General features: G+C 42.9%; 1 protein-coding gene and 1 non-coding gene across 2 annotated transcripts in view; both read left to right on the top strand.

Moving 5' to 3' along the window:
• Positions 1-23,059, top strand: part of LOC115360855 (PQ-loop repeat-containing protein 1) — a 66,043-nt gene that overhangs the window by 31,711 nt on the left and 11,273 nt on the right. The window contains exon 4 of the mRNA XM_030054012.1: positions 10,801-11,017. Within this exon, the coding sequence (XP_029909872.1) occupies positions 10,801-11,017 (217 nt within the window). The remainder of the gene's footprint in view (positions 1-10,800; positions 11,018-23,059) is intronic.
• Positions 493-565, top strand: trnaf-aaa (transfer RNA phenylalanine (anticodon AAA)). The gene has a single exon. It is a non-coding gene; the product is annotated as a tRNA-Phe (tRNA).

The raw sequence follows: 23,059 nt of genomic DNA, 5'->3' as shown, positions 1-23,059 counted from the left end.
CCACCGCCCGGCAACATCCCATCATCCCATCAGATTTTACACTTCCTCTCTTCCCTGTGGGCCTAATTTTGTTTCATGAACAACAGCTCTGTCTGGCAAGTGCAAAATGGTCAAGAAGTTGATTTTAGCCACTCAAAGCTTCAGGATTCAGGATAGTTGCATCCAAACTCATGTTATTGCATTGTTTCCTGTTTCTTTTCAATTAATGATAATTCATTTGAAGTTGCCGGGTAACTACATTGGCTGGTTATTACCTGTTTGTAGCTGCAGACCACCACAAAGACGCCATCAGAAGCTCTTCCATCACTCACAGTCGGTCAGAATAAAGCAACCCATCAACCACTTTACTGGCAATTTAAAGGAGCAATACACCCAAAGTGCAAAAAAGTGATATTTCCCTCTTACTTCTATAGTGCAGTCCATCTATCCAGATAGTTTCTGTGTGATTTGCGATCTTCCCATGTGAAAAACTCAACAGCAAGAGTTCTTTGGGCCGAAATAGCTCAGTTGGGAGAGCGTTAGACTAAAGATCTAAAGGTCCCTGGTTCGATCCCGGGTTTCAGCAGACAACTGGCTGGCGTTTTGGCTTGAACCCAAGGTTTCCTCTCAGGCTGTCTACTGTGTGCGCCTGCTAAAAGCTCCACCGTCAACATCCTCACTGGATAAAAAACCTCATTTAAGAATTCCCCAGTTTGGCATCAATAAAGTAAATCTATCTATCTGTCTATCTGTCTATCTATCTATGTATCTTTCTAAAAACAAATGACGCAGGTGCTTGGCATAATCCCAAGCCTTTGAGGGTGAAAAATTTGGTTGAGAGGTATTTCCCATCAGAAGACACTGTCAAACTGTATCTCTGTGTATCTTTTATTGATACTTTTTGCAGTGTGATAGTTGACACAAAAGTAATTAGTGGGAGAGAATTAAAACCACTTGAATCCAATCAAACAGATTCTTTTCTATTCTTTCAACTAAAATGTCTCTAGCAGTCATTTTAACTCAAATTACTCCGATATTTGTGTTCATCCCCTCGTCAGATCTGTGTGGCTCATCCTTCATGCTGCCCTTCAGGAAGCCACCAGGAACACGTAGACCAACCCTCACTATTTACACCAGGCATTCAAGCATTAAACTGTGAACTATTAAATTGTGAATTCATCATGTTTTGTTTTTTTTTTTATTATTTCTGAATGAATAAATTTTGTAATCCAGTAAATATAATCCAAATAGATGTCCCAATCATCTCTGTGAATAATTATGCATTGGAAGTCACAGGCAGGTGTGTGTGTGTGTGTGTGTGTGTGTGTGTGTGTGTGTTTGTGTGTGTGTGTGTCAGAGCACCGCGGTTACCTCTGACCGGCCGTTTCAGAGCAGTGCGGTCCCCTGGTAAATGCTTAATTTATTTGGTTAATTCGCTGCACACAAAAGATTAAAACAGACAATTTACTTAAAAGAAAATGCAAATTGGGCAGCAACGCAACAAATTCAGCAGAGGCTTAAAAAATGTTACCCGGAAAGGTAATGCAGCAGCAGCAAATCAAAACTAAATGACATTAGGCACTGCACACTACAGTATGCACGCCGTGTTGTTCCCTTGTGGAAGAACACACACACACACACACACACACACACACACTGGACAGCAATAAAGTAGAGATGATGATGTATGTGTGCAGTTGTGTGTCTACACCCAAAATGAGATGATAGCATTTTTAATTTCTCAGCAAAATGCATGCACAAAACAGAAAAACCTGCATGACTCATGGTGTCAAAAACGACTCAAAGCATTTTCTTAATCCCACATTTCGTCACTGAATATGAACTTTACTGCGTTGTCACAACACACCCTTTTAATTGCACTGCGCATTCGGCTGCATCCCCAGTCACGCTTATCACCGCCTGGCACATTTCCACTTATTTCACTATTACCCTCGTCTGTAAATGAGCCACTAATTATCTTCTGGAGACCTTCGCTCTCCCACTTTTCCCTGCTTTGTTCGATTGCAGGTTTTTAAGGGGAGCCGAAGGGGGTCAGCTGAGCCCAATGTTTCGGGTCAGGTGCATTCACTGGAGAGCTGCAGCTCCACGGTGAAGTCAGCGAAGCTTTTAGGGAGCGAGACTTGAAAGTTTGCAGAGGCTGGATGAGATAGTGGCGCTTGTTACCGCAAATAACCCCCTCTAACGCATGGATGGGCCTAAACCCTGTCAGCAGCGGCTGGTCTCCGTGTAGCGCCCGTGCTGCCTCAGTTTGACATTGTGTAACATGGCCTCTAAAAATTCCCCCTCCGCTGGGAAACGGCGAAACAGAATTAGCAGGAGGGGAGGGGGGAGCCGGAGGGGAGGCGGGGTGGAGTGAGCGGGTGTATGGATATGCAATTATTCTGGAGCATTTTGTGGAATCATAATGAGACGAGCCAGCTGAGCTTATGCTGTTGTCGCCTTCATTCTCGCTCTTTTTTTTTTTTTTTTTTTTTTTCAATTTCCCCTTTTATTGTTTTGCTTTAATTAGCTTTGTGTTGACTGATCAGCGTGCGGATTGCTCGATTCCCCCGCCGACAAATGAAAAGTTTGCGTAAAGACTTGATCGCGGGAGAGGAGGATAATGAGAATATTTATGATCAGCACTAGAGTTTTAGAGAAACCTCTTTTCGTATGTAATTGAAATGAGTCAGCGGTGTTCAAATTTGGCCCGTTAAATTAAAAACAAACTATATTTAACTGAGCGGCGCAATTTTTCCCAGTGTTAAATATGAGTTAGTAGCAGAGTCAAAGCCGCTGGGAGGGTGACGCATTTTTGTCCTCAGGTGTGTGTGTTTGTTTGTTACTGTACATACCCAGAGTGACCAAAGAAGTGGAACTATTTTGAAGCTTTTGCATTATTCAGAGGTGCCAGAGAAAGAAAGACAGACGGATGGAGAGAGAGAGAGACTCGTTGACTTCCAGCCCTGGTATCTATCTTCATTAAGACCTGTCCCGCTTACGAACCAACTTGTGTTCCCGCCGCCTTCCAGAGCGTAAAAACAAGCCTTCGTTCTCCGGTCTGGGCCGCACAGAAAATGTTCAGATCGAGTTCAGAACGGTTCAGCGGCTTGAGCATTTCTGTTCATCCCAATGACCGCAGAGGCTCAGTCTGTGGTGTCTTTTTTTAAAACATGACACAAAGGTATTAGAGGATTTTTTTCTGGTATGTCTGTTCCTGTCAATACTCCACTGAGCTCGGTGAACTTGAAAAAAGAAATATAAATAAAATAAAAATAAAAAAAAGCTCCGGCTCAGCTGATACATGCTGTAGGAAAAGCTGCTGCCCGCCGACTGTGCTTTCTAGGTCAGGTTAGGGTATGAGTGGAGTTGGCCCTTTGCACTGTGAGTCAGAGCCATGGAAACACTGGAAGATGGCATCCTCACACACACAGGCCTCAGGAGCCTAACATAACAATGAGCACAAACCATAAGAAATCCTGGATCCGACACATTTTGACTATGGGGAAATACATGGGGTTTTCACATGGTCGCCCCTGCTGCAGTCACAGTGTGATTGAAAATGGTGTTTGAAACATTTTTATCTTTAGTTAAAGGGAGGCTAAAGGGTGGCATGGAAATTTTACAGGATGGCAGAAAGAAAGAAAGAAAGAAAGAAAGAAAGAAAGACAGTTAACTAATGAGCCAACACCATAAACCTTTTGAATACAGACCCATTAGCTTGACACAGTTCGGATTATTCTAATTTCTTCAGTGTCGAAAAGTAAAAATGATCTTATTCTGGTTGTATCAGCGGTTATCTTTCTATCACTGGTGAATTCAGTCTGAAAAATGACAGGAACGGTAGCTGCTGCTGTGTCATCTTATGCCACTTTCACTTGAACTCAGACAGCGGATTTTCAAAATTTCTGACCATTTATTTATTTATTTTTTTATGTATTCCTATTAGATTGCCCGAACTGGGGTGGCAGCTGGGGTGGCAGGGCCTGTTTTAAGCCATGCCACCAGGGTAGATCCGCCCCTGAATGGCACCACACTGCAAAAACTCAAAATCTTACCAAGATTATTTGTCTTATTTCAAGTCAAAAATGTCTTATTACTAGTCAAAATATCTCATTACACTTAAAATAAGACATGATCACCTCTGTCTAAAAACAATTGTCTAAAAACAATTTACTTCTGAGGTGATCATGTCTTATTTTAAGTGTAATGAGATATTTTGACTAGAAATAAGACAGTTTTGACTTGAAATAAGACAAATAATCTTGGTAAGATTTTGCGTTTTTGCAGTGCAGGGCTTAACTCGGCCCAACTTGACCCTTGGCCGAAAAAGTTCTGTGTGAACCCAACCCAGACCTACAGGATAACACCTTTTTTTCCCACCTCAAGTCTGACAAGAGCCCAGAATAGGCATTTATTAATTTGTCTGCAAGTCGATGACCTCACACTAGAAGTTTTCCCCCTTATAATCCAACAGGCTACCAAATAACAGCATGACCTCTGAGGCCTGTTTTATTGTGGCTGTTACTCAAGGATTTGACCAGTTAGTTGAATTGGATCCTTTACATGCAACAAAAATGCAACAAAACAAAAAACCACACACAAGTTAGAGGGAGCTGAATGTGAGTCAGGCCCAGAAAAGGCAGAATCCAGGAGCCGTCAGGAGCACTAGCTGTCAGCCGTCTTAAAGTGCACTGAGTCGACTTCGCGGAGCAGAGCAGAGCAGAGCGGCGGTGGCGGTGGCGGCGGCGTCTTGCTCAGAAACTGACAGTGCTGAGTCAGCAGATCTGGAGCCTCTCGAGCTGTCAGGGCGGATCTCTGTCTTTGTCTCACCGTCTCTATTCTCAGCTCCCCGCTCGGCCGGATGGGAAGTGCCTTGAGTTTACCCTCCACATATCCAGTTGACTGAGTCTATGCTGCTCGCTCGCTCCAGTTCTCTCTCTCTCTCTCTCTCTCTTTCTTTTTCGCCCCCCTAACCCCTCCCCCACCATGCACCTCGCTCTCCTCTCCCCCAGCCTCTGTCTCGCTCTCTGGCTGGTGTGAGACAGTCAAGGTGTTAACAGCACTGGAACAAAGGCAAGTGTCGACTCTGCTGTATCCCAGATAGACCTACTGAGGCCATCTCTCTCACACACACACACACACACACACACACACACACACACACACACACACACACACTCATTCCCACACACGTGCACAGGTGTAGACTGATCGACCTGTGCAGCTTCGCGTAGACACACACACAAATTCGATGCGTGCTCGTGCTCACACTCACACAATGATAACCCTATCTTTCTAAAGCTGCTACCTCTCTCCCTCACACACACACACACACACACAAATACACACATCGACATCCTTGAAGCTATTTTTTCCGCCGTTTTAGTAATTGAATTGTTTGATCTGGAGCGGGCTTTGTGTAAGGAAAGAGTCAGTGAGAAGAAAGCGCGCCTCGCCCCCTCCCGGTGCTCTTGTCTCAGGGGGGCTTTGAAGTCACCAGACACCAAACGCCGCCGAGGCTGTGGGCTGGGATGCTCTAAAATGCCACTTGAGGCGAAGCCACACCGGTCACTTGCTGGTGTGTTGACTGGTTTTTCCTTCCTAAAATAAAAAAACAACCAAGTTGAATCGGCTGCTTCACATGAACATTAATGTAACTAAGAGATTCACAGATATTTTTTTTTTACAAGGTTAGATTATCAACTATGGCACAGCTTCTTCGAGTGTCGCTGTAAAGCGGCTCTGTTTCCAAGATGTTCAATTTTCCTCTGACCAAAGAATGATAAGGAAGCCCCGTGACGTTTCCACAGTCTTTAAATAATCAGAATCAGAATCAAAAATATTTTATTGATCCCCAAGAGGAAATTGGGTAAGTTTCCCTCTCATTGAAAAGCTAGATTTGAGCTGTTTTCTCTGTGTATATTTGTATATGTTTATTATATTTTAAGACATTTGATGGTTATGCACTGAAAGATGACCTTAAAGTCATATGTCTTGTTTTTTATTATTTTGGAATGCAGGCCTGTTTTGATAAAAGTTGCTTCTAGCATACACTACTCACAAAAAGTTAGGGATATTTGGCGTGATATTTCGGGTGAAATTTATGGAAAATGTAAAATGTTCACGCTACAGTGATCTTATATCATGAAAGTAGGGCATTTAAGTAGAAGCATACACTGGTGATTTCCTCATCTCAAACAATTTCTTGAAACAAAAGCCAACAACAGTGGTGGGTATACCACAACAAAAAATGTCAGTGTCAATAACTTGTCATGTGCCCTTGAGCATCAATTACAGCTTGACAGCGACGCCTCATGCTGTTCACAAGTCGACTTATTGTCTGCTGAGGCATGGCATCCCACTCTTCTTGAAGGGCGGCCCTCAGGACATTGAGGTTCTGGGGTACAGAGCTCCGAGCCTCTACACGGCGACTCAGCTGATCCCATAGGTTTTCTATGGGATTCAGGTCTGAGAAAGTGCAGGCCACTCCATCTGAGGTACCCCAGTCTCCAGCAGCCGTTCCCTAATGATACGACCTCGATGAGCTGGAGCATCAAACACCTGATGTGAATTTTGCCGTTAAGCTCCTTGTTAGAGAACAGCAACTTGTGCAAAAAGTACTGAAACACTGAACAGTTGGACATGTGCATTCAAAAGTTTACAGAAGGTCACATTAAGTTCACCTGTAAAGGTTATAATGCATTTTAGGTTCATCCTGAAATTTCACCCGAAAGCCGAATATCCCTAACTTTTTGTGAGTAGTGTATATTCAGGTGTTTGTGTTGGTTTACTGTGTGTCTTCCGGGAGCTGGATGTGCGGCGTTGTCCACTGAAATATATCAACAAAGAATACCAGGAATAAATTATTTAGATCACGGTTGCTTACTGACTAATAGGACCAGCTGTCCACATCATAAATACAAGTTTACGACTTGTATGTACAACTTCATCAGCAGTTCTCAAGTGCAAACTTCTGTAGATGAAATGGGACATTTCCAGTGAGTTGACAGGGACTGCCCAGACACAACAGTATTTATTCCCCGAGAACAATGAAGCGTATGCACCTACTTCCTTTTTACTGACTGGAGTATTTCTAGTCATGTGGCCAGTAGAAAAGATCTTATATGTCACCTGTCTTACCTTTTGTGGAATGTGACGAAGCCTGTGCTGCAAAATTTATAACGTTTTTTTTAGCAGCAGAGGGGACACCTGGTCAGAATGAGGTCAAAACACGAGACAAAGAAAGAGCTGCTCGGTAAAAGGAAAGTTAGGATGCTACGCGGTGTGGGAGGAGGGCAAATGAACGAGATGACTCCATGAATGATGCATGACTACATCGATTCTTTTAACTTCTCCAGGCAATTTGACCCCGCAGGTAAACACAGGAGGAAGCGATGAGACAGGATAGAGAGAGAGAGAGGGAGGGGGGATAAGAGGAAGTGAGATTAGGTGTGTGTTGCTGTATGCATGAAAGTAGATTGGATTGCGGAGCAAGAGGACAAGAAAAGAGTGTTTGTGTGTATGTGTGTGTGTGCATGTGTGTGTTTCTTGATAAGAGAGAGAGAGAGCGAGTGAGAGAGGGAAGGTAAGCCGAATTAAAAATGGGAGAAATGAAGAGGCGAGAGGCTCAGTGGGTGGCTTTACACTCCGAAAAAGTTGACAGAGGTTTTGAAATACCACTCCTCTCATTGTTGCTGGCGTCAGCGTGTTTATACCTCACTTCCTTGGCCTCATTCAAAAGGAAAGCGGCGCTTTTATGTCTCTGATAAAGCGCAGCCTCTAAGCCCCCCTCCTGGCTGCCCTGTCTCCTCGTGCCAGCCCGCTGTGGCAGAGCCACGGCTGCACTCGCTCAGGTTTGATGTACTGCTGAGGGATGGGACGCCGGGACCTTTGAATAAAACCTGAAGTGTGCCAGGCTCTCTTTCTCTTTTTGGCTTCTGTCAGTGCCACAGTCCTTGAGGATGGACATTAGTCACGCGCTGAAACTTGATAGATGTCTCGAAGTGTGTGTATCTGTGTGTGTGTGTGTGTGTGAGAGAGAGAAAAAGAGACAGAGACTGAGAAAGAGAGAGTGCATGTGTGTGAGTTTTTCCTCACGCCTGCTCCTTCTATCTTGTCATCTACTGGCGATGTGCCGTGTGTGGCTCTCGGTAATAAAGTCATTAATCATGTTCGCCGTTTGCCACAAAGACGCCACGCTGCAAGATGTCTCACTCTGTTCCGGCCCAGGATGCAGCGGCAGATGCAACTCATCGGAGTGTAATGGGAAACATCTCAGCCAGGTGTTGTGTGTGTGTGTGTGTGTGTGTGTGTGTGCGATCGAACCTGTGTGCTTCCACCAGTGTGTTTATGCATGTTATCTCACACATGCACACAGTGGTGTATCTCCTCAGCCTGTATCATGTGCAGGCGGAGTGTGAAGCGCATGCACAGCAGGTGCTCTCCTACATGCATCACAGTCCAATCAATTAATCAATCAATCAGACTCGGACGTATGAAAAAGAAAGTAAATGAATAAATAAAATCTCTAAACAGTAGATCAAAAGTCAGTGAAAGTTTAAGATGAATTGCTAAAATAGGAAGAGGTACAGAAGGGAGTGCAATTGGCTCTTATATAAAATAATAACAATAAATGGGTTTTTATTCAGCCATCAATCCCCTTCAGCTGATGTCAGCTGGTTTCCCACGGCTCCATGGCCATACATAATCCAGTGAGAGATTACCAATCATCTCACATCATGGTCCACTGGTGGCGGTGAATGTGGATGGAGTAAATGAGTAATGTTTCCTGCACTGTTGTCTGCAAAGGCGGGGAAAAAAAAGCCCCCGAATCTGAATTTCAAGCTGTTTGACACCAAAACCTGCTTCACATCTGATGGAGATACGAATCATGTTATTTTGTTTCATATTCCGTCCTAAAATCTTGTTAGAAGCTAGTGGGATGAGATAATCCAACTTTTTTCCAATGTTAATCAACTTGTTTCCAGACTTTTCTTGAATCAAGTGTCATTTTCGTGACACTAGTGGGCTGATCTGCCTTATTCTGCCTTCATTCAACATATTTATGCTTGTTCTCCTCAAAAAAATTCCCGAAACAAGTGGAACTGCATTTGAATCAAGTGCTATTATTTCGTCCCATTGGCAAATTTTGTCACGTGTATACCTTTTTGCTTTGCAGTAGCAAAGGGTACTACAGTATGCCCATTCAGTGTTAGGTTCAACACTGATATGCAGTCATGGTATTAGTCCTTTTTTATATGATTATTGAACTGCTGCTGTACTGAACGACACAGAGCCTGATCTTTCTGAAGGTCCTATTCAAAGCCAGGAAGTCTCCCTCAGTGGTTACCACCATAGCACTCTGAAAAAACATGTACATGAACAAATACATGCATGCAAACTTAAAAACTACAAATAGAATATGCATGTTCATAATCAAAAAAATTGGATGCCCTTTTTCAGTGACAATATCAATATCAATCAATCTAATCCATAACTTGTAAGATCACTGGGTGAAATAGATGGTATAAAAGCCTTTATTCCCATGAATACAGAAAATGCATAAAATACAGACAATCGAGACAGTTTTGTTTTTGTTTTGTTTTGTTTTTCTGAGATGTTTTTCATGGCTTTTGGTATCAGATATTAGTCTTGGGTAAAATCTGAGATACAAATACTCTGTTTCTGTATGATGTTGGTGCCTCTTTGTTGAAAACGATAGGAGTTATTTTTCAACTTACTGTGTTGTACTTTTGCCATGACGCTGGACATTCAGTTTGTTTCACTGCAAACTTGGACAGTTGTCTTGTGTCCAGGCTTCAGCTGTAGATAAAACCTGAGGGAAAACAAAAAAATGTCTTTGCTCTGAATATGTGTGTTGCCTCTGGACTGTCTCACAGGATTGTCGGTTCTCCACTTCATACAGGCTTATGTTGTTTGAGACAACAAACAGCTTGTTTTGGAAGCACATGGTGAATAGGGCTGTATCAGTCAGGGGAATGGCTTCCTGTAGGCTACATGTGGTGAACAGGGCTGTAAGTATAGCTTTATACCAACGGTAATAAACTCACTAAATGCTGGAGCCCGGCCTCACCAAAGGCCAGGTTATTCCAGACTAATATAAATGTAAAAGCATTTGAGTCTCTCATTTGTCTTTGTTTCATTCACTTATACATGTGCGCCGTATTGATTTAGGAGTGCTGCGTTTGCAGAATTTTTATGCATTCGCTAATGAAACACTCTCTCTTTCCCGCTCCTCCCTCCTCCTCCTCCCCCCATTTTCCTATATCGCCGTCCTCACCTTCATTCTCTATGCATCACCCTTCCTCCTTTCTGTTTCCATCTGCGCCCAAGCACCCAGTCATGCACCAGCAGGCACACACACATGCACACACACACACACACACACACGCCTCCTCCCTCTCACTCCTCTTCTTTGTTCAATCATAAAAACCCACCCGCTGTACGTCCTCATCTTCACTTTCTTTCCCATTGCCTCACTCTCCGACCCATCACGTTGATTGTAACGTCTTATTTTCCATCTTTCCTCACATATCGCACACACAAAAAAAATACAAGTTCACAAAACTGAATAATAAATGAGAGACTTTCCATCGACTGTGTCTGAATCAAAGATGGACTATTCCGGTAAATAATCATACGGTTGACCATCTCCATACATCTTCACTTGACCACGTACTGACCCTGAAGGTATAGGACACATTTTTAGTTCTGCTGTTCCCTGTGCTGATGAATCATCAGTGTATAATTCGACTTGTGTATCTGAAGTCCGCCTGTTTTCTCCTTTTTCCTTCCCAGAATTGGACCTGCGCTACTTCTGGAAGTGGAGTGCCTTCGAGGACTACCTGCTCTTCTGTTTCGGCTTCACGGTGCTGTGCGCGCTGGTCACCCTGCTGCTGCTCGACTCCGCCGTGTTCGTGGAGGCGCTGGGCTCGCTGGCCGTGATGTTCGAGGCCATGCTCGGCCTCCCGCAGCTGCTGCAGAACCTCCAGAACCGCTCCACGCGAGGCATGAGGTACAGGCCGGTCAGAGGTCAAACCAAGCTCACACACACACACACACACACACACACAAGGGGATACATCCTGTCTTTGAGTCGGCACCACATCTCAGTTATAGTACCGTGAATACCTGTGTGTCCTGCTTATGAAATACTCAGATAAGCTACCTGGACGACGCTGATGTTACCTAGAATAAACATGTAAACACCTTTTCTGGATACAGTTTTTCCCGTAAACTCTGTTTCACCAAGTATTGTGGAAAAAAATAGGCCAAAACATGAAAACACGGCAGAAATCACAGGTGATGCAATAGATCAGACTATTACTGGTGCAACCAAGAGACAGAATTGAAAGATTGGAACATCAAAATAGCAACGAACGCTGACGCTGTGTGCAATTGCTCAGGGAATGCAAATAATTTACATTCTCATTAGCTCATGTTAATGGCATGTAGCTGTAATTTCTAATAATTGATAACCTTGTATGCATCATTATTTCTAACTGTAAGGATTTAATAGGCAACTTCCCATATTGCATTTTTGAATTGAGCATTTTTTTTTTTATTAAAAATCTGTCATTGTGGCAAAGATAGCTCAGTTTGTATTTCTACCACTTAAAAAATTGCAGACGATTTCACCAGACTATTTATTATATCCGACTCTGATTAATTAATAATTGCTGATGAATTGCTACACCGGTGAAGGCTGATGTGTCTGGGACATTTTCAAAAGAATGCCAGGGCATTTATACAAGACAAAAAGTGCAGTGGCTGGTGCAAGCGCTCGCAATATTAATGAGGAATTCGGGGGGGAAAAAACAAAAAAAAAAAAAAAACTTTTCGTGCCGGGTTTATACAGCAAACAAGCTCAAATACATGGAAACACCTGTTCGACAGTCGGATGAGTCAAAGCTTGGAGACAGAGGGAGAGTTGCAAAGAGTTACACTCAGTCTGGCTCGACGGATGGAGGCGCACCAAATCACCGTGATGTCATGATGAAATCACTTCGCCAAGGGCAAATCCTCCACCCATCATGCACCCTGACAAGTTGATTGCGTTCATAAAAGAGATGAATTAGTAGCCGCCGCAGCCGCCTCGCTCCTGGACTTCCTGTTCAAACCCGAGCTCTCGGCGGTTAATTTGGGGGCGCTGGGAGATGACAACTCATTTGGCCGCGTCTCTTTCAGTTTATTCTCTCTTCCTCTCCCTCTCGTCTCTCTCAGATCAATAAGGGTTTAATCAGGGAGGTGAATAAGAGAGCCGGCAAGTTCTTGTTAGAATTTCGAAGCGCCACATGTTGAGCTGCTTTGCAAGGTTTCGACTGTGGCCGCGCTCAAGTCGATTTACACAGAGGCGGGAGGGAGGGAGGGAGGAGAGGCTGGTGGATGGAGGAAGATGCTTGCATGATGAAATGTTGCTCCATTCGAGACCGCGTCGTCGTGTGTAAAGGCCAAACTGATTAGGCTTTAAGGTGCAGGACTGTGAGTTCAATTATTCGCCTAATGGTAGAGCCTCGTACCAATTATGATCATTATTTCCTCATTACAGCTCCCCGAGGCGGAGGGCATCACCGTGAGTTGTGTGTATGTGCATCAGTGTGTGTGTGTGTATGTCTGCACAGTGTGGTCACACATCATTCGGAGAAGCCCATAGGGACCTGACAGTGGATTGCTTTGGTCACCTGTAATTTTCTGCCATTAGGACCCGCGTTGTCAAGAGTGTACAGTAGGTTTCCAGCGAGGAAAGGAGGATTCACGAGGCTCGCCACATGCCAACCGCGGGCGCATGATGAAACGAGCGGCTGCAGTCAGCATCTCGCTCTGACGTCAGCTGGAGAGACCAACTCTCCCCGGACTTGCCCGCGTCTTCATTTTCCATCTTTTGAATGGATTTAGTCTTGATGCAACAACTGCCAACAACTGTTTTTTTTTTTTTTTTTTTCCCCCACACACTTCAATTTTCCTTATTTTGTCAGCCTTTTTTACACAAGTGCGCAGATAAGCAAAAGCCCTTTCTCGGAGTCAGTACATTTTCAACAAGAGTTTAAATGAGACAATAAAAACAAAACAGTGAAACAAGAGAGTGTAAGAAAACAGAATCAGGACTCTAACAGAGGTTTATTATATGGTGCATAGACTCAAGTAAACAAGTTAGTAAGTAAATAAAGAAATAACTGAAATTCATAGAAGTGAATAAATAAATAGACTTTTTTATGTAGCATATTTTTCAAAGTTGCATAGTGCTTCACAGCAGGAAAAAGAAGCATCAGTTACAAAAATAAACCAACCAAAAATAGAGTAAGCATTATCATTCATAAAAGAAAATCGAAACAATTTAAACTGCATTTGAATAAATAACTAAAATTAACAAATGAATTACTAATTACTAATCAGCAAACTGAAATCAAACAGTGCTTACAAACAAACAAACAAACCAAAAAATCTATTTTCACATTTATTTGTTTCCCTATTTATTTGTATCTGTATTTTTTCTTACTATGATAATAAGGTGATGCCAGTCAAACTCATGTGGGTGTTGTTTAGCGTATTATTGGTTGATTATTGCTTTAGTGTATGGCTTGACTGGATTTTCAGTTTTTGGCTGACAACAAAACAACTTTGGCAACACATTTTGGAGTCCTACTGCATTATCATCACCATAACTTCACAGCTGAAGTGTGACTTGTTGTAGTTTGAGTTGCCAAGAAAACAGTCAGGGCTGTAAAATGACTTCATCCGGAGAAGTAAGAGACGTCGCTGCCACTGCAGAGGAAGACGAGCCAGCCGAGTGGAGCGCACTCCTGCTGCAGGTCGAAAGCTCCTCATCAGAAAACCCTGCAGCCCGAAACATCGCTCCATATGCAGTGCTGCAAAAAATGCAATGCAGTAAATTGCATTGAAGGCAGCCTGGCGTGTGTGTGTGTGTGGGTTCTTGTGCATACAACATGAAATAAATTACTTTTTGCCCAGCGTGCCGTGCACACGCCGGTGGCCGGGGGGGCTGAGGGGAAGCCTGCTGCTGTGATCGACAACCCGGCCGGGCTGAGACACCGAGCCGCTGACAGAGCTGCATGTAGAGGGAAGAACAGAGGCTCGGTAATGCCTGCGGTACACCGGACCTCTCCCTGAGATACATCACTCACTTGTCCTCTTTTCTGCCTGCGCCTTCCATCTTGTTAATCCCTCCTCTCCTCTTTTTTTGGCGTCTTCTTCATCTTCCTCCACATTTTTTTCCTTGGCCCCGGTTTGTTGTTCGTTTGTTTGTGTCATGTGTCAATCCCCCAGAGCATAAACATACCAAGGAAATAGTGTAAATCTGGTGAGGAAAAGAGAAAAAGTGAGGAGGGTGTTCATCTGAGCTGGTGCTCTGCGTGTCTCCCCCCCCCTCGAGTGACAGTCTTTCACCGTTTTCCCTGCAGACGAGTGACAGAGATGTAGAGTGTGTGTGTATTATCTGTGTGCCGCAGCACCCCTCCATCTTCATTATAACCCTGCTCCCTGTCAGGATCATTGTCTTGAACCCCCCCCCTCACCCCACCCCATCCTATATTTTTTCCAGATTGACTGTCAGTCAGTGATGTGATAGCAGCTCTCATACCCACACACACAGAAAAAGCCCACGTCAATCCCGCAGATTTTGCCTCCTATCAAGCCTCCCATGTGTCCTAAACACAGCGAAGAAGCTCTCGACGTACTTTTTTGCTCTGGTTCCTTCAAGTAAAGCTGTTGTTTATGTGTTAAACTTTGCTGTAGGTGATGTACTGTTTGAGTCACGATGACTTTCCTCCTTGTTAATCTGCCCCATTTCACATGTAGTGTCCCGGGGGCGTACTGTACATCTGGGCTCGCACTTCCTGTAAGCGTGTGAGTCGGGGTGGTGATTTAGAAACAGCTCTCCCCTTCAGCTCTCAGTGAATACCACGGCAAAGAGCAAATATGCAGAAATACTAGATTACGTGTGTGAGAGGACTGAAAAACAAAACCCAGACTTGCAGCGATGTCTCTGCGTCTGCATTAATATCATGGCAGTGAACATGTGCAAATCTACATAGTGGCTAGATTTCTGTGGAAAAGTAGAACAGTGATTGATGACTGACAAGATATTATTCACCCACGCCATGTCGTATTTCCTCTGAGGCTTATGCTGCGTTCATGACAAGTGGAACCGGGAAGTTTCTATCTTGTCAGGAGGAAAACTCCAAATGAACAGCGCTCAAACTTGTGATTTTATCAGAATCTCAGGGCTTTCTCACAGTTTAAGTTAACTCAAGATGTACTTTTGTGTTGTCATATAACTAAAATAACCAACAAAATAACCATCATCGTTTGCATTCATGAGGCTGATATGGGAAGCCAGATATACAGGGTGTCCACAAAGTCTCTTTACAATTTAAAAAATCTATTACCAAAGCAATTGATGAGATATGGTAATCAGATTTGCTCTATGTACTCAGTGGTTATCAAAGTTTTTAATCACACTGGACATCAGCGACCTGAAGCAAAAGATCCCTGATGCCATCGCCACCACTGATGAGCCATATCGAGGCGTATTAAATGAGGCAAAAAAAAAAAAAAAAAACTTCAATATTTACTCCTCATTTTGTAATAATTTCCACAGATTTGTCTATTCGTTTGCTTTTGTAATACATTTGTTAAATTGTAAAGAGACTTTATGGACACCCTGTATGTCCTACTGGAAAACCACTTCTCAGTACGAGCTGGCTGCAGTTAGCCGTGGATACATGCATGTGTTATCTGTCTGGTTTCCTTTGCTTTGCATCTATTTCATCATAGTTTGGGGTGTTGCTAATAAATTAGCCATGCACAGCTAGCATCACAGTTTTGTCTCTGCAGGGAAGACATTTTCAAGAACACCGTGTCGCTTTTATAAGAAAGGTGTAGCATCCTGTGGAAGATAAGATAGTCAGAGTGAACTGCATCACTGTACATGCTTTAAATTGTTTAACCATTTAACTGGGCAATAATTTATACCTGTAGGATGTGACATCGATTCAACAGTCCCTGTGTATATATGGTGTATATAGGTTTACTTTTTTACACATGCATTTCTTATTCCTGTATTTATTCTGTATGACTCAATGCACAAACTTTTGTTAGTACTTGATAAAATGTATAATGCACATGCTTTTTTACAAAGTTGTAAGGCACATATTTTTTTTATTTCTTTTCTATTTCTTGCTATACAATTCTTCTTTTGAGAATTTAAACCACTGCAGCTGACCAAATCCCCCCTCAGGGATCAATAAAGTATTTCTGATTCCGATTCTGATATTTTGTATTCGACAGCTTCTGCTTTTGTGAGAGTAGCCGGAAAAAAAAAAAAAAAAAAAACACAACTTCACTTGGGAAATAGGAATTCCCGAGTAGGAAACTTCTCAGTTCTCCTGAACGCAGCACTGCACTATAGCTCACAACATTAATAACTCCTAACATCACTATTGATCTGCACAACAGCAGCCTAATGGGACGTCTGAACCTGCCGCCTCAGCTGTTATTTTTCCCCCTATGTGTGTGTGTGTAATATGTTTCAGGCCCCGAGACCTTCATGTGACGGGTTCAGCGATGCTCAGTTGAATAAGCAATTCGCAGATATGATGATGCACTGCATTATCTGGGCTTCCTCTCTCAGGTGAAATAGTGAGTTGTTGATGTACAGTCGGAGTCTCCCGAGTCCCATTACTGAGGTGTGAGGCGGACGGTATGGATGTGTTCCATCAAGGACTAATCACCTTTCCCAGGTCATCCGAAAGATTGTCTTCACATGTGTGTACGGTGTCGAGAAGGAGAGAGAGAGAGAGGGGTAGAGAGAGACTGACACACACGTGAAAACACAGCGGAGGTCATGTGGCTTAAAGGCCTCATCTCCTTCGACCGCTCAGGCTTACATGTAAAGCCCAGACTTAAGCCGACACTGCACTGCTGGAGCCGCAGTCACTTCCTCTAGCATGCAGAGATACACACACACACACACACTCCTCATGTACACATGCATGCACCCACACATACACACATATGCCGCTACTCCAGGGAAATGGAGAAGGACAGAGTGGTGAGGGAGAGAGAGAGCAGGGGAGACAGATGGGGAGAGAGGAGGATAAAACTGAAGGAAGTACAGTGCAAACTGCAGGGGATGTCGGAAAAAGACTGTGGGAGTAACAGATTACAGAGATGAGAGGAGTCAGATCAAGGAGTTTGTACACTTTTTTCCCCCAGCCTCATGTCTTTGCTGCTACTTTGTAACTTCAGATTTTTAACTTTGGCCCGCATCGCTCTTTGTTTGTAATTTTTATGTTTGCAAAGTATTTCAAAATGTGCCGTAAAAATGTTTGCTACTCACTCAAGGAATTTTTTTTTTTTTTTAATTTATTAATTCAACATAGAAAGCAGGTATACATTTGAAAGCAGTCTCTATATAGTCGATAGCAGAGACATCTGCTCATCAGCAAAATAATGAAAAAAAAAATAAAATAAATAACTAAGGTCGGGCCACAACAATTATTACGTTTATAACTAAGTATCCATGTTTATCACATATAGAAAAAGAAGAAAAGAAAGAAAAATACCGGCACTTTCACACAATTTTTTTCCCTTTTCTTTTAAAGGAGGGAAATATAGGAAATATAAGGAATTGTTTGACATACTGACTTTTTGGAGGTGCAAAGTTCTGTCTCTGACTAAGCATTTCTTAGGTCGACCAAAGTCCCACTTTCCCACTGATGACTCGGTTTATCACCCCGCCGCCCCGTGGCCGGCTCCGGCTGAATGGAGCAGAATGGCCGCTCAGTCTGAGGCAGTTACATTTATTTTAGACCTCCCACAAAATTACCGACACTAAAGCTATTTAAATATCACATAGATTTAGTTAATAGGTCTACAGATGCACCATCAAACACAATGTTTTCTTGCCAAGTTAAATGCCTCCAGGCTCTCCGTACACATATTTTCTTTTGTGAAGACAGTCCCATCCAGCTATCTATTTTTTTTTTATTTATTTATCTATCTACATCCAATTTATTTTACCAGCTAAGCACTAAAACGCCACAAACCTTCACAACTGCATTCAGCGACAGTGCACACACTGAAAAGCACACAGATATACCGTAGCACCCTCTCAAGGGAAACTTATCTCTCCCTTTCATCTGTCTTTCCCTCCCTCCTTTTTTCAATTCAATTCACTTTTCTTCACTGGCCTGAGTGTGACAAGAGCAGCCCAGTCAAACGGCCGAGATACAATTGGTGCCGAGCAAAAAGAGTAAAATGCATAAACAACACACCTACCACCTACTGCATTTGTATGTGTGCGTGTGTGTGTGTGTATGTGTGTCCTGTTATCTTGTCAGTGAATGCTCTTTGCTTCCTTTTCCTCTGCAGTCTCTCTCTCTCTCTCTTTATTCAATTTCTATTCAGCGAGCCTGACTGATACGGCCAAAGCTTTAGTCGTAAACAATAAGGATGGCGTTCGCAATTACGATAAAAGAGTTTAGTAAAATGAAAAGTAACAAGCAGAATTGCGGTGATAATTGTTGAAGTAGCACAGTAACAGCACAGGTAAAATAAACATCATATAAACGTAAATGGAGGGAGTATCACAGAATAGAAAACGCAGTAAAACAAAAACATGTGGCAGTGGTGTATGCTGATATATAGTGAATAGTCCTTTTATTATGAGTATTATTAATTTTGTCCGGTTTGCTCTCTCCCTCTCTCTCTTTCTCTCTCTCACACACACACTTACACACACCCTCACAGCTTGCAGCCTCCCCCTCGCTCTCAGGTCACGATGACCTCTTGAGAGCATTAATGGCGGTCCTTCACCATGTCCTCTCGGTGGCCCCTCTGCGGCGGCTTTACGTCGGGGCCGTGCGGGGCAGAGAGGGCTGGCACCTTCACAGCGCGACGCCTGAGGGAAAGGTTCAGCGCCGAGGCAGCGACGGCCTCGGAGCAAACTGTGACCCGTGAACCCGAGCTGTGTGTCCCGAAGGCCCAGCGTCACATGTAGGAGGGTTGACCGTGGCTGCGTGTCGGGGGAAGCTATACCGCCTCACGCGCCGGATAAGGTCTTATCGGCCTATATGCACCCTCTCTCGAATATTTCTTTAGCCCACGAATAAACAGAGATCCCGCCTATCTGCGCTCTCCCATCAGTAATTTAGCGAGGGAACTAAGCGAATTACAGCCTCGCCGAGCTTGCACAGAGTGATAACGTGCGCTATGTATGTGTCAGTACACCAGATAATATCGAGCCGCCCCAGGTACTTCCTGCAGGATTATATGACGTTTGCATGTGGAAGCTTGAGAATGAAAAATGTGAGAGCCTTGCATATGAAAGGAATAAGTATATCTGTGTTTGTAGTCTGTGCACAACAACAGCTTACACAGGTACAGAGGCACAAAATATGAAAAAAACAGTTGAAAACGCAGGAGCAGGGCTGCTTTACTGCACTGCACCACACCACCAATCCCAATATAATCAAGATAATCAGGACTTTTTTAAAACTTAATATGAATGTATGAATATGAATGTTTCAAATTAAAAAAACGAAATACTTTAAGTGGGATTAATTATCTTGTATTTGTATTTCATTCAGTTAACTGGACTGTTTGTACTTAAAATATACACTTTCAGAGTTTTTCATTCATATTTATGTTTTTTATGTTTCATGAGCTCCTCTGCTGTGTGTGTGTGTGTGTGTGTGTGTGTGTACTGTATATTTAATTGAAAGGCAACGTGCACAGAGTTTTTACGCTGAGACACGGCGCATTTTAAATCATATTTGAGACACTGAACTGATTTTCGTTTCCCCGCGGTGCCGCTCTGCTGCAACCTGTTGCTGTTCAGAGGGAAGGCAATTACCAATTTTCTCTTTTGTAACGCAGTTTAGTGAGTTAGAACTGAAACGAGCGTCATGGCACAAAAGCAAGGGGAACCCTTACGGAGTTTGAAAGAGGGGAGGCGTGTTTTGTTTATGTGTGTGAGTGAGAGAGAGAGAGAGAGGGAAAGAAACCCACTGAGAGAGACTCTGCTGAATGAACTGATATCAGCTTCAGCCCAGCACTGGACAGCACGACATTAGACTGGTTTCCATCCAAATATATCGAAATTTTTGAGCGAATTTTGTCAAAATGCGCAAAAGAAAATGCGAATTTATGCCTGTTTCCATTAGTTTTGTTTTGCGATTATTGGGAGAAGAGTGTGCCGTGAGATGACGTCGGCCGTCAGATCGACGTCTGTGTGTCGACTGCACAACAACAAACACTCAGCTGACACTCAACACTGATCATGGGACAGATTCCTGCTGAACTTGTCGGCTCTTGGGAGAAGTCTGGTTACTATTTTGGCAGCGCTAACTTCGTACCGAACCATCCTAAATGAGGAATAAGTGACTAATAATAATAATGATAATAACTAATAATAAGACTGTAGCGTAGAAGTGTGACATGGTATCCAGTCCAGTCATCATTTATTCGCAAAACCTGTTTCCACAGCAAAAAGTCGCATTTTCTTTTATCGATAGGCTGAGAAATCCACCTCCTCCAAGCGTAAAAACTTTTTTGCGAATTTTCGGCCGTTTTTCAAATTTCTGCCGTTTCCATCCAAGTTTTTTTTTTTTTTTTTTTTTTTTTTTTCGCAATTTCTGAAAATGCGAATAAAAATAGGTGGATGGAAACCCAGCTATTGACTGCCACATCTATATGCATTATTATGGCACTTGTAAGGGAGGGATTGCAATTCACTCAGTTTTATCATTAAGCAGCAACAAGTGAACATCTGGAAAGAACATCAAGTAAGCTTCTTTTTATCAGTTGTTAATATAAAAGAACTACACCTCTTGACTAACCTCTTGTTAAAATAAAAATAATGTCAGTATTGCATCATGCACCCCCGGGCTATATTGGACTCTTCCACTTGACTACTACAAGCGAATTGCCACTTGACCTTATGCTCATTTTCTTTGCCGTGTTACCAGCTGCTATGAGGGAACACAATCATGTTTCCTCAATAAGAGCTCAGCTGTAATGCTGGTAGTACACGTGCATCCACACATGTGCACTTCAAAGACTCCTAATGCATTACAAATAAACCATGAAAAATCACAAGTAAGAGAGATACATAATCATTCACAAATTTTTATTAGGCACTATATTCCATTACATTTAGTGCTGATATAGTGCAGCAGTAGCATTGTTTGATACCATACTCTTTCCTGATTGGCTGACAGGTGTGCATGTAGTTTGGCTCAAGTTTAATGACCACTCTAAATTAATTTGCCACTTAAATTGTAAGCATCGCAACTTTAAAAAGCTTATTCATTATCAACCGCAACACAGATGAGTTATCGACTTGATTAATTGATCAAGGAAAACACACCAATGGCTGAGTTTAACATTTCTTTCAATATATTTGGAGAATACAACAGTTTTGCAGAATGGGAAAAAAGAAACCAAATAAAAAAAAAAAACAGCATAAGGATCTGACACCTGAAGTATTTGAAATGATAGATACCTCACCCCATTGTAATTTATAATGTTCCTATTCAGCTTATTTGCAAAGGGGCTACAATTATTCTCTGCCATGACAACAGCAGGCTCTTGCTTCATAATCTTTTGATTTTGAGTGCAAACCAAAAACTTGACCAAAAACTTGCAAATGCTTTTATTTTATATTGCTTGCAAATGACCATGATATAAGTGGGATAATCAGCTCGTAAGTGTGTGCTGAATGGTTTCAGGGTGCTTCACAGAGGCCTTAAAACCATTTAACACACACCTAAGAGTTATTATCTCTTACATAAGAACTCATTAGATATTATGAGTCCATTACAGTTTCTTATGAGTGCCCTTATAATGGCCAGTCATCTCCCAAAATATCCATCAAAACAAGTCAGTTCATTGTTCACTCGGTCTATGAATCCTATTTACTCATTTCAGGAGGAGTCATTTTCTACCGTTTGCCTCATCCTGCCTTGTTTCATGATATTGACAGTTCCTGGATAGTTGCTACACTTGTGAACGTGAAGTGGAAACAAGATTTTAAGCATGGATATGAGACTGTAACGACTTATTGTCATTTCAGAGAGGAGAGGAGAGATACAGGGGATAGATGAGAGAAAAAGAAGAAGAGATAGTGTGTTTTTTGTCGGTTGTATTCTATAAACATTCACAGCTGACTTTAGTTAGCTATTAAAACAGTTTAAATGAAGTACAAGCCTATGATAAATAGAGCTCGGTTTAGCCTCTCCATGAAACAACATGTGACAGCTGATCTAATATTGAAAATCTCCAGGCCCTCTCATGTATTCTGGCCTGTTTACATTCTCCAGAATGTCCGCAGGCAAAATCTGTTTGCTGCTCCCTCCTCCTCCCGCCTCCCCTCCGCTTCATTTTGCAAGGTAGAATCCATCTTTTTCTGGCAGTTTGGGAACCTTTCGGTGTTTGTCTGTGTGAGATCGATCAGCATGCATAATTCATAGTCAGTGGGTTAAGAGCAGCCCGGCCTCTCTCTTACTGGGCCCTTTGATTTCCGTCTCCCTCTCTGCCCCCCTCAGGGAGAACACTGGCGTGGATGACTGCAGCTCACACACATACACACACACACACACACACGTGCACACACAAACACACATGCACATGCACAAACAGGCATGCACTGACACACACATACACGCAGAAACTTACATATGCAGTGTTACGCTGACAAAGGGATGGAAGAGGTGTTTGAAGCCTTTTGAAGCGTTTTGCATCAGTCCCTGCTGGCTGAGTGCATCTCTTTCTTGAGCTTTGTATTAGCATTATCAAGCAATTACTAGAACTCTCTAAACTCCCTCTGGAGACTCTTTAGTTCTCACACGCAAAGCCCCGCTCCCCACTTGAAGCTTTAAGGCTGCACTGGGTTTAATTTGTGATCAACTACCTACTTATCTCCAAAACAGCAGTGGAAAATGTGCCCAGTGTCCGCTGTGATAAACTGGACAACGTTTTGGGGAACACAGCTCAGCAATTTTCCCAACAATGGGAAATTCACCACGGCATGGCGGCA

Source organism: Myripristis murdjan, chromosome 6 (assembly GCF_902150065.1).
Source record: "Myripristis murdjan chromosome 6, fMyrMur1.1, whole genome shotgun sequence".
Classification (NCBI taxonomy): domain Eukaryota; kingdom Metazoa; phylum Chordata; class Actinopteri; order Holocentriformes; family Holocentridae; genus Myripristis; species Myripristis murdjan.
The sequence above is the reverse complement of the archived record's forward strand: the minus strand, read 5'-3'. Positions and strand labels throughout refer to the sequence as shown.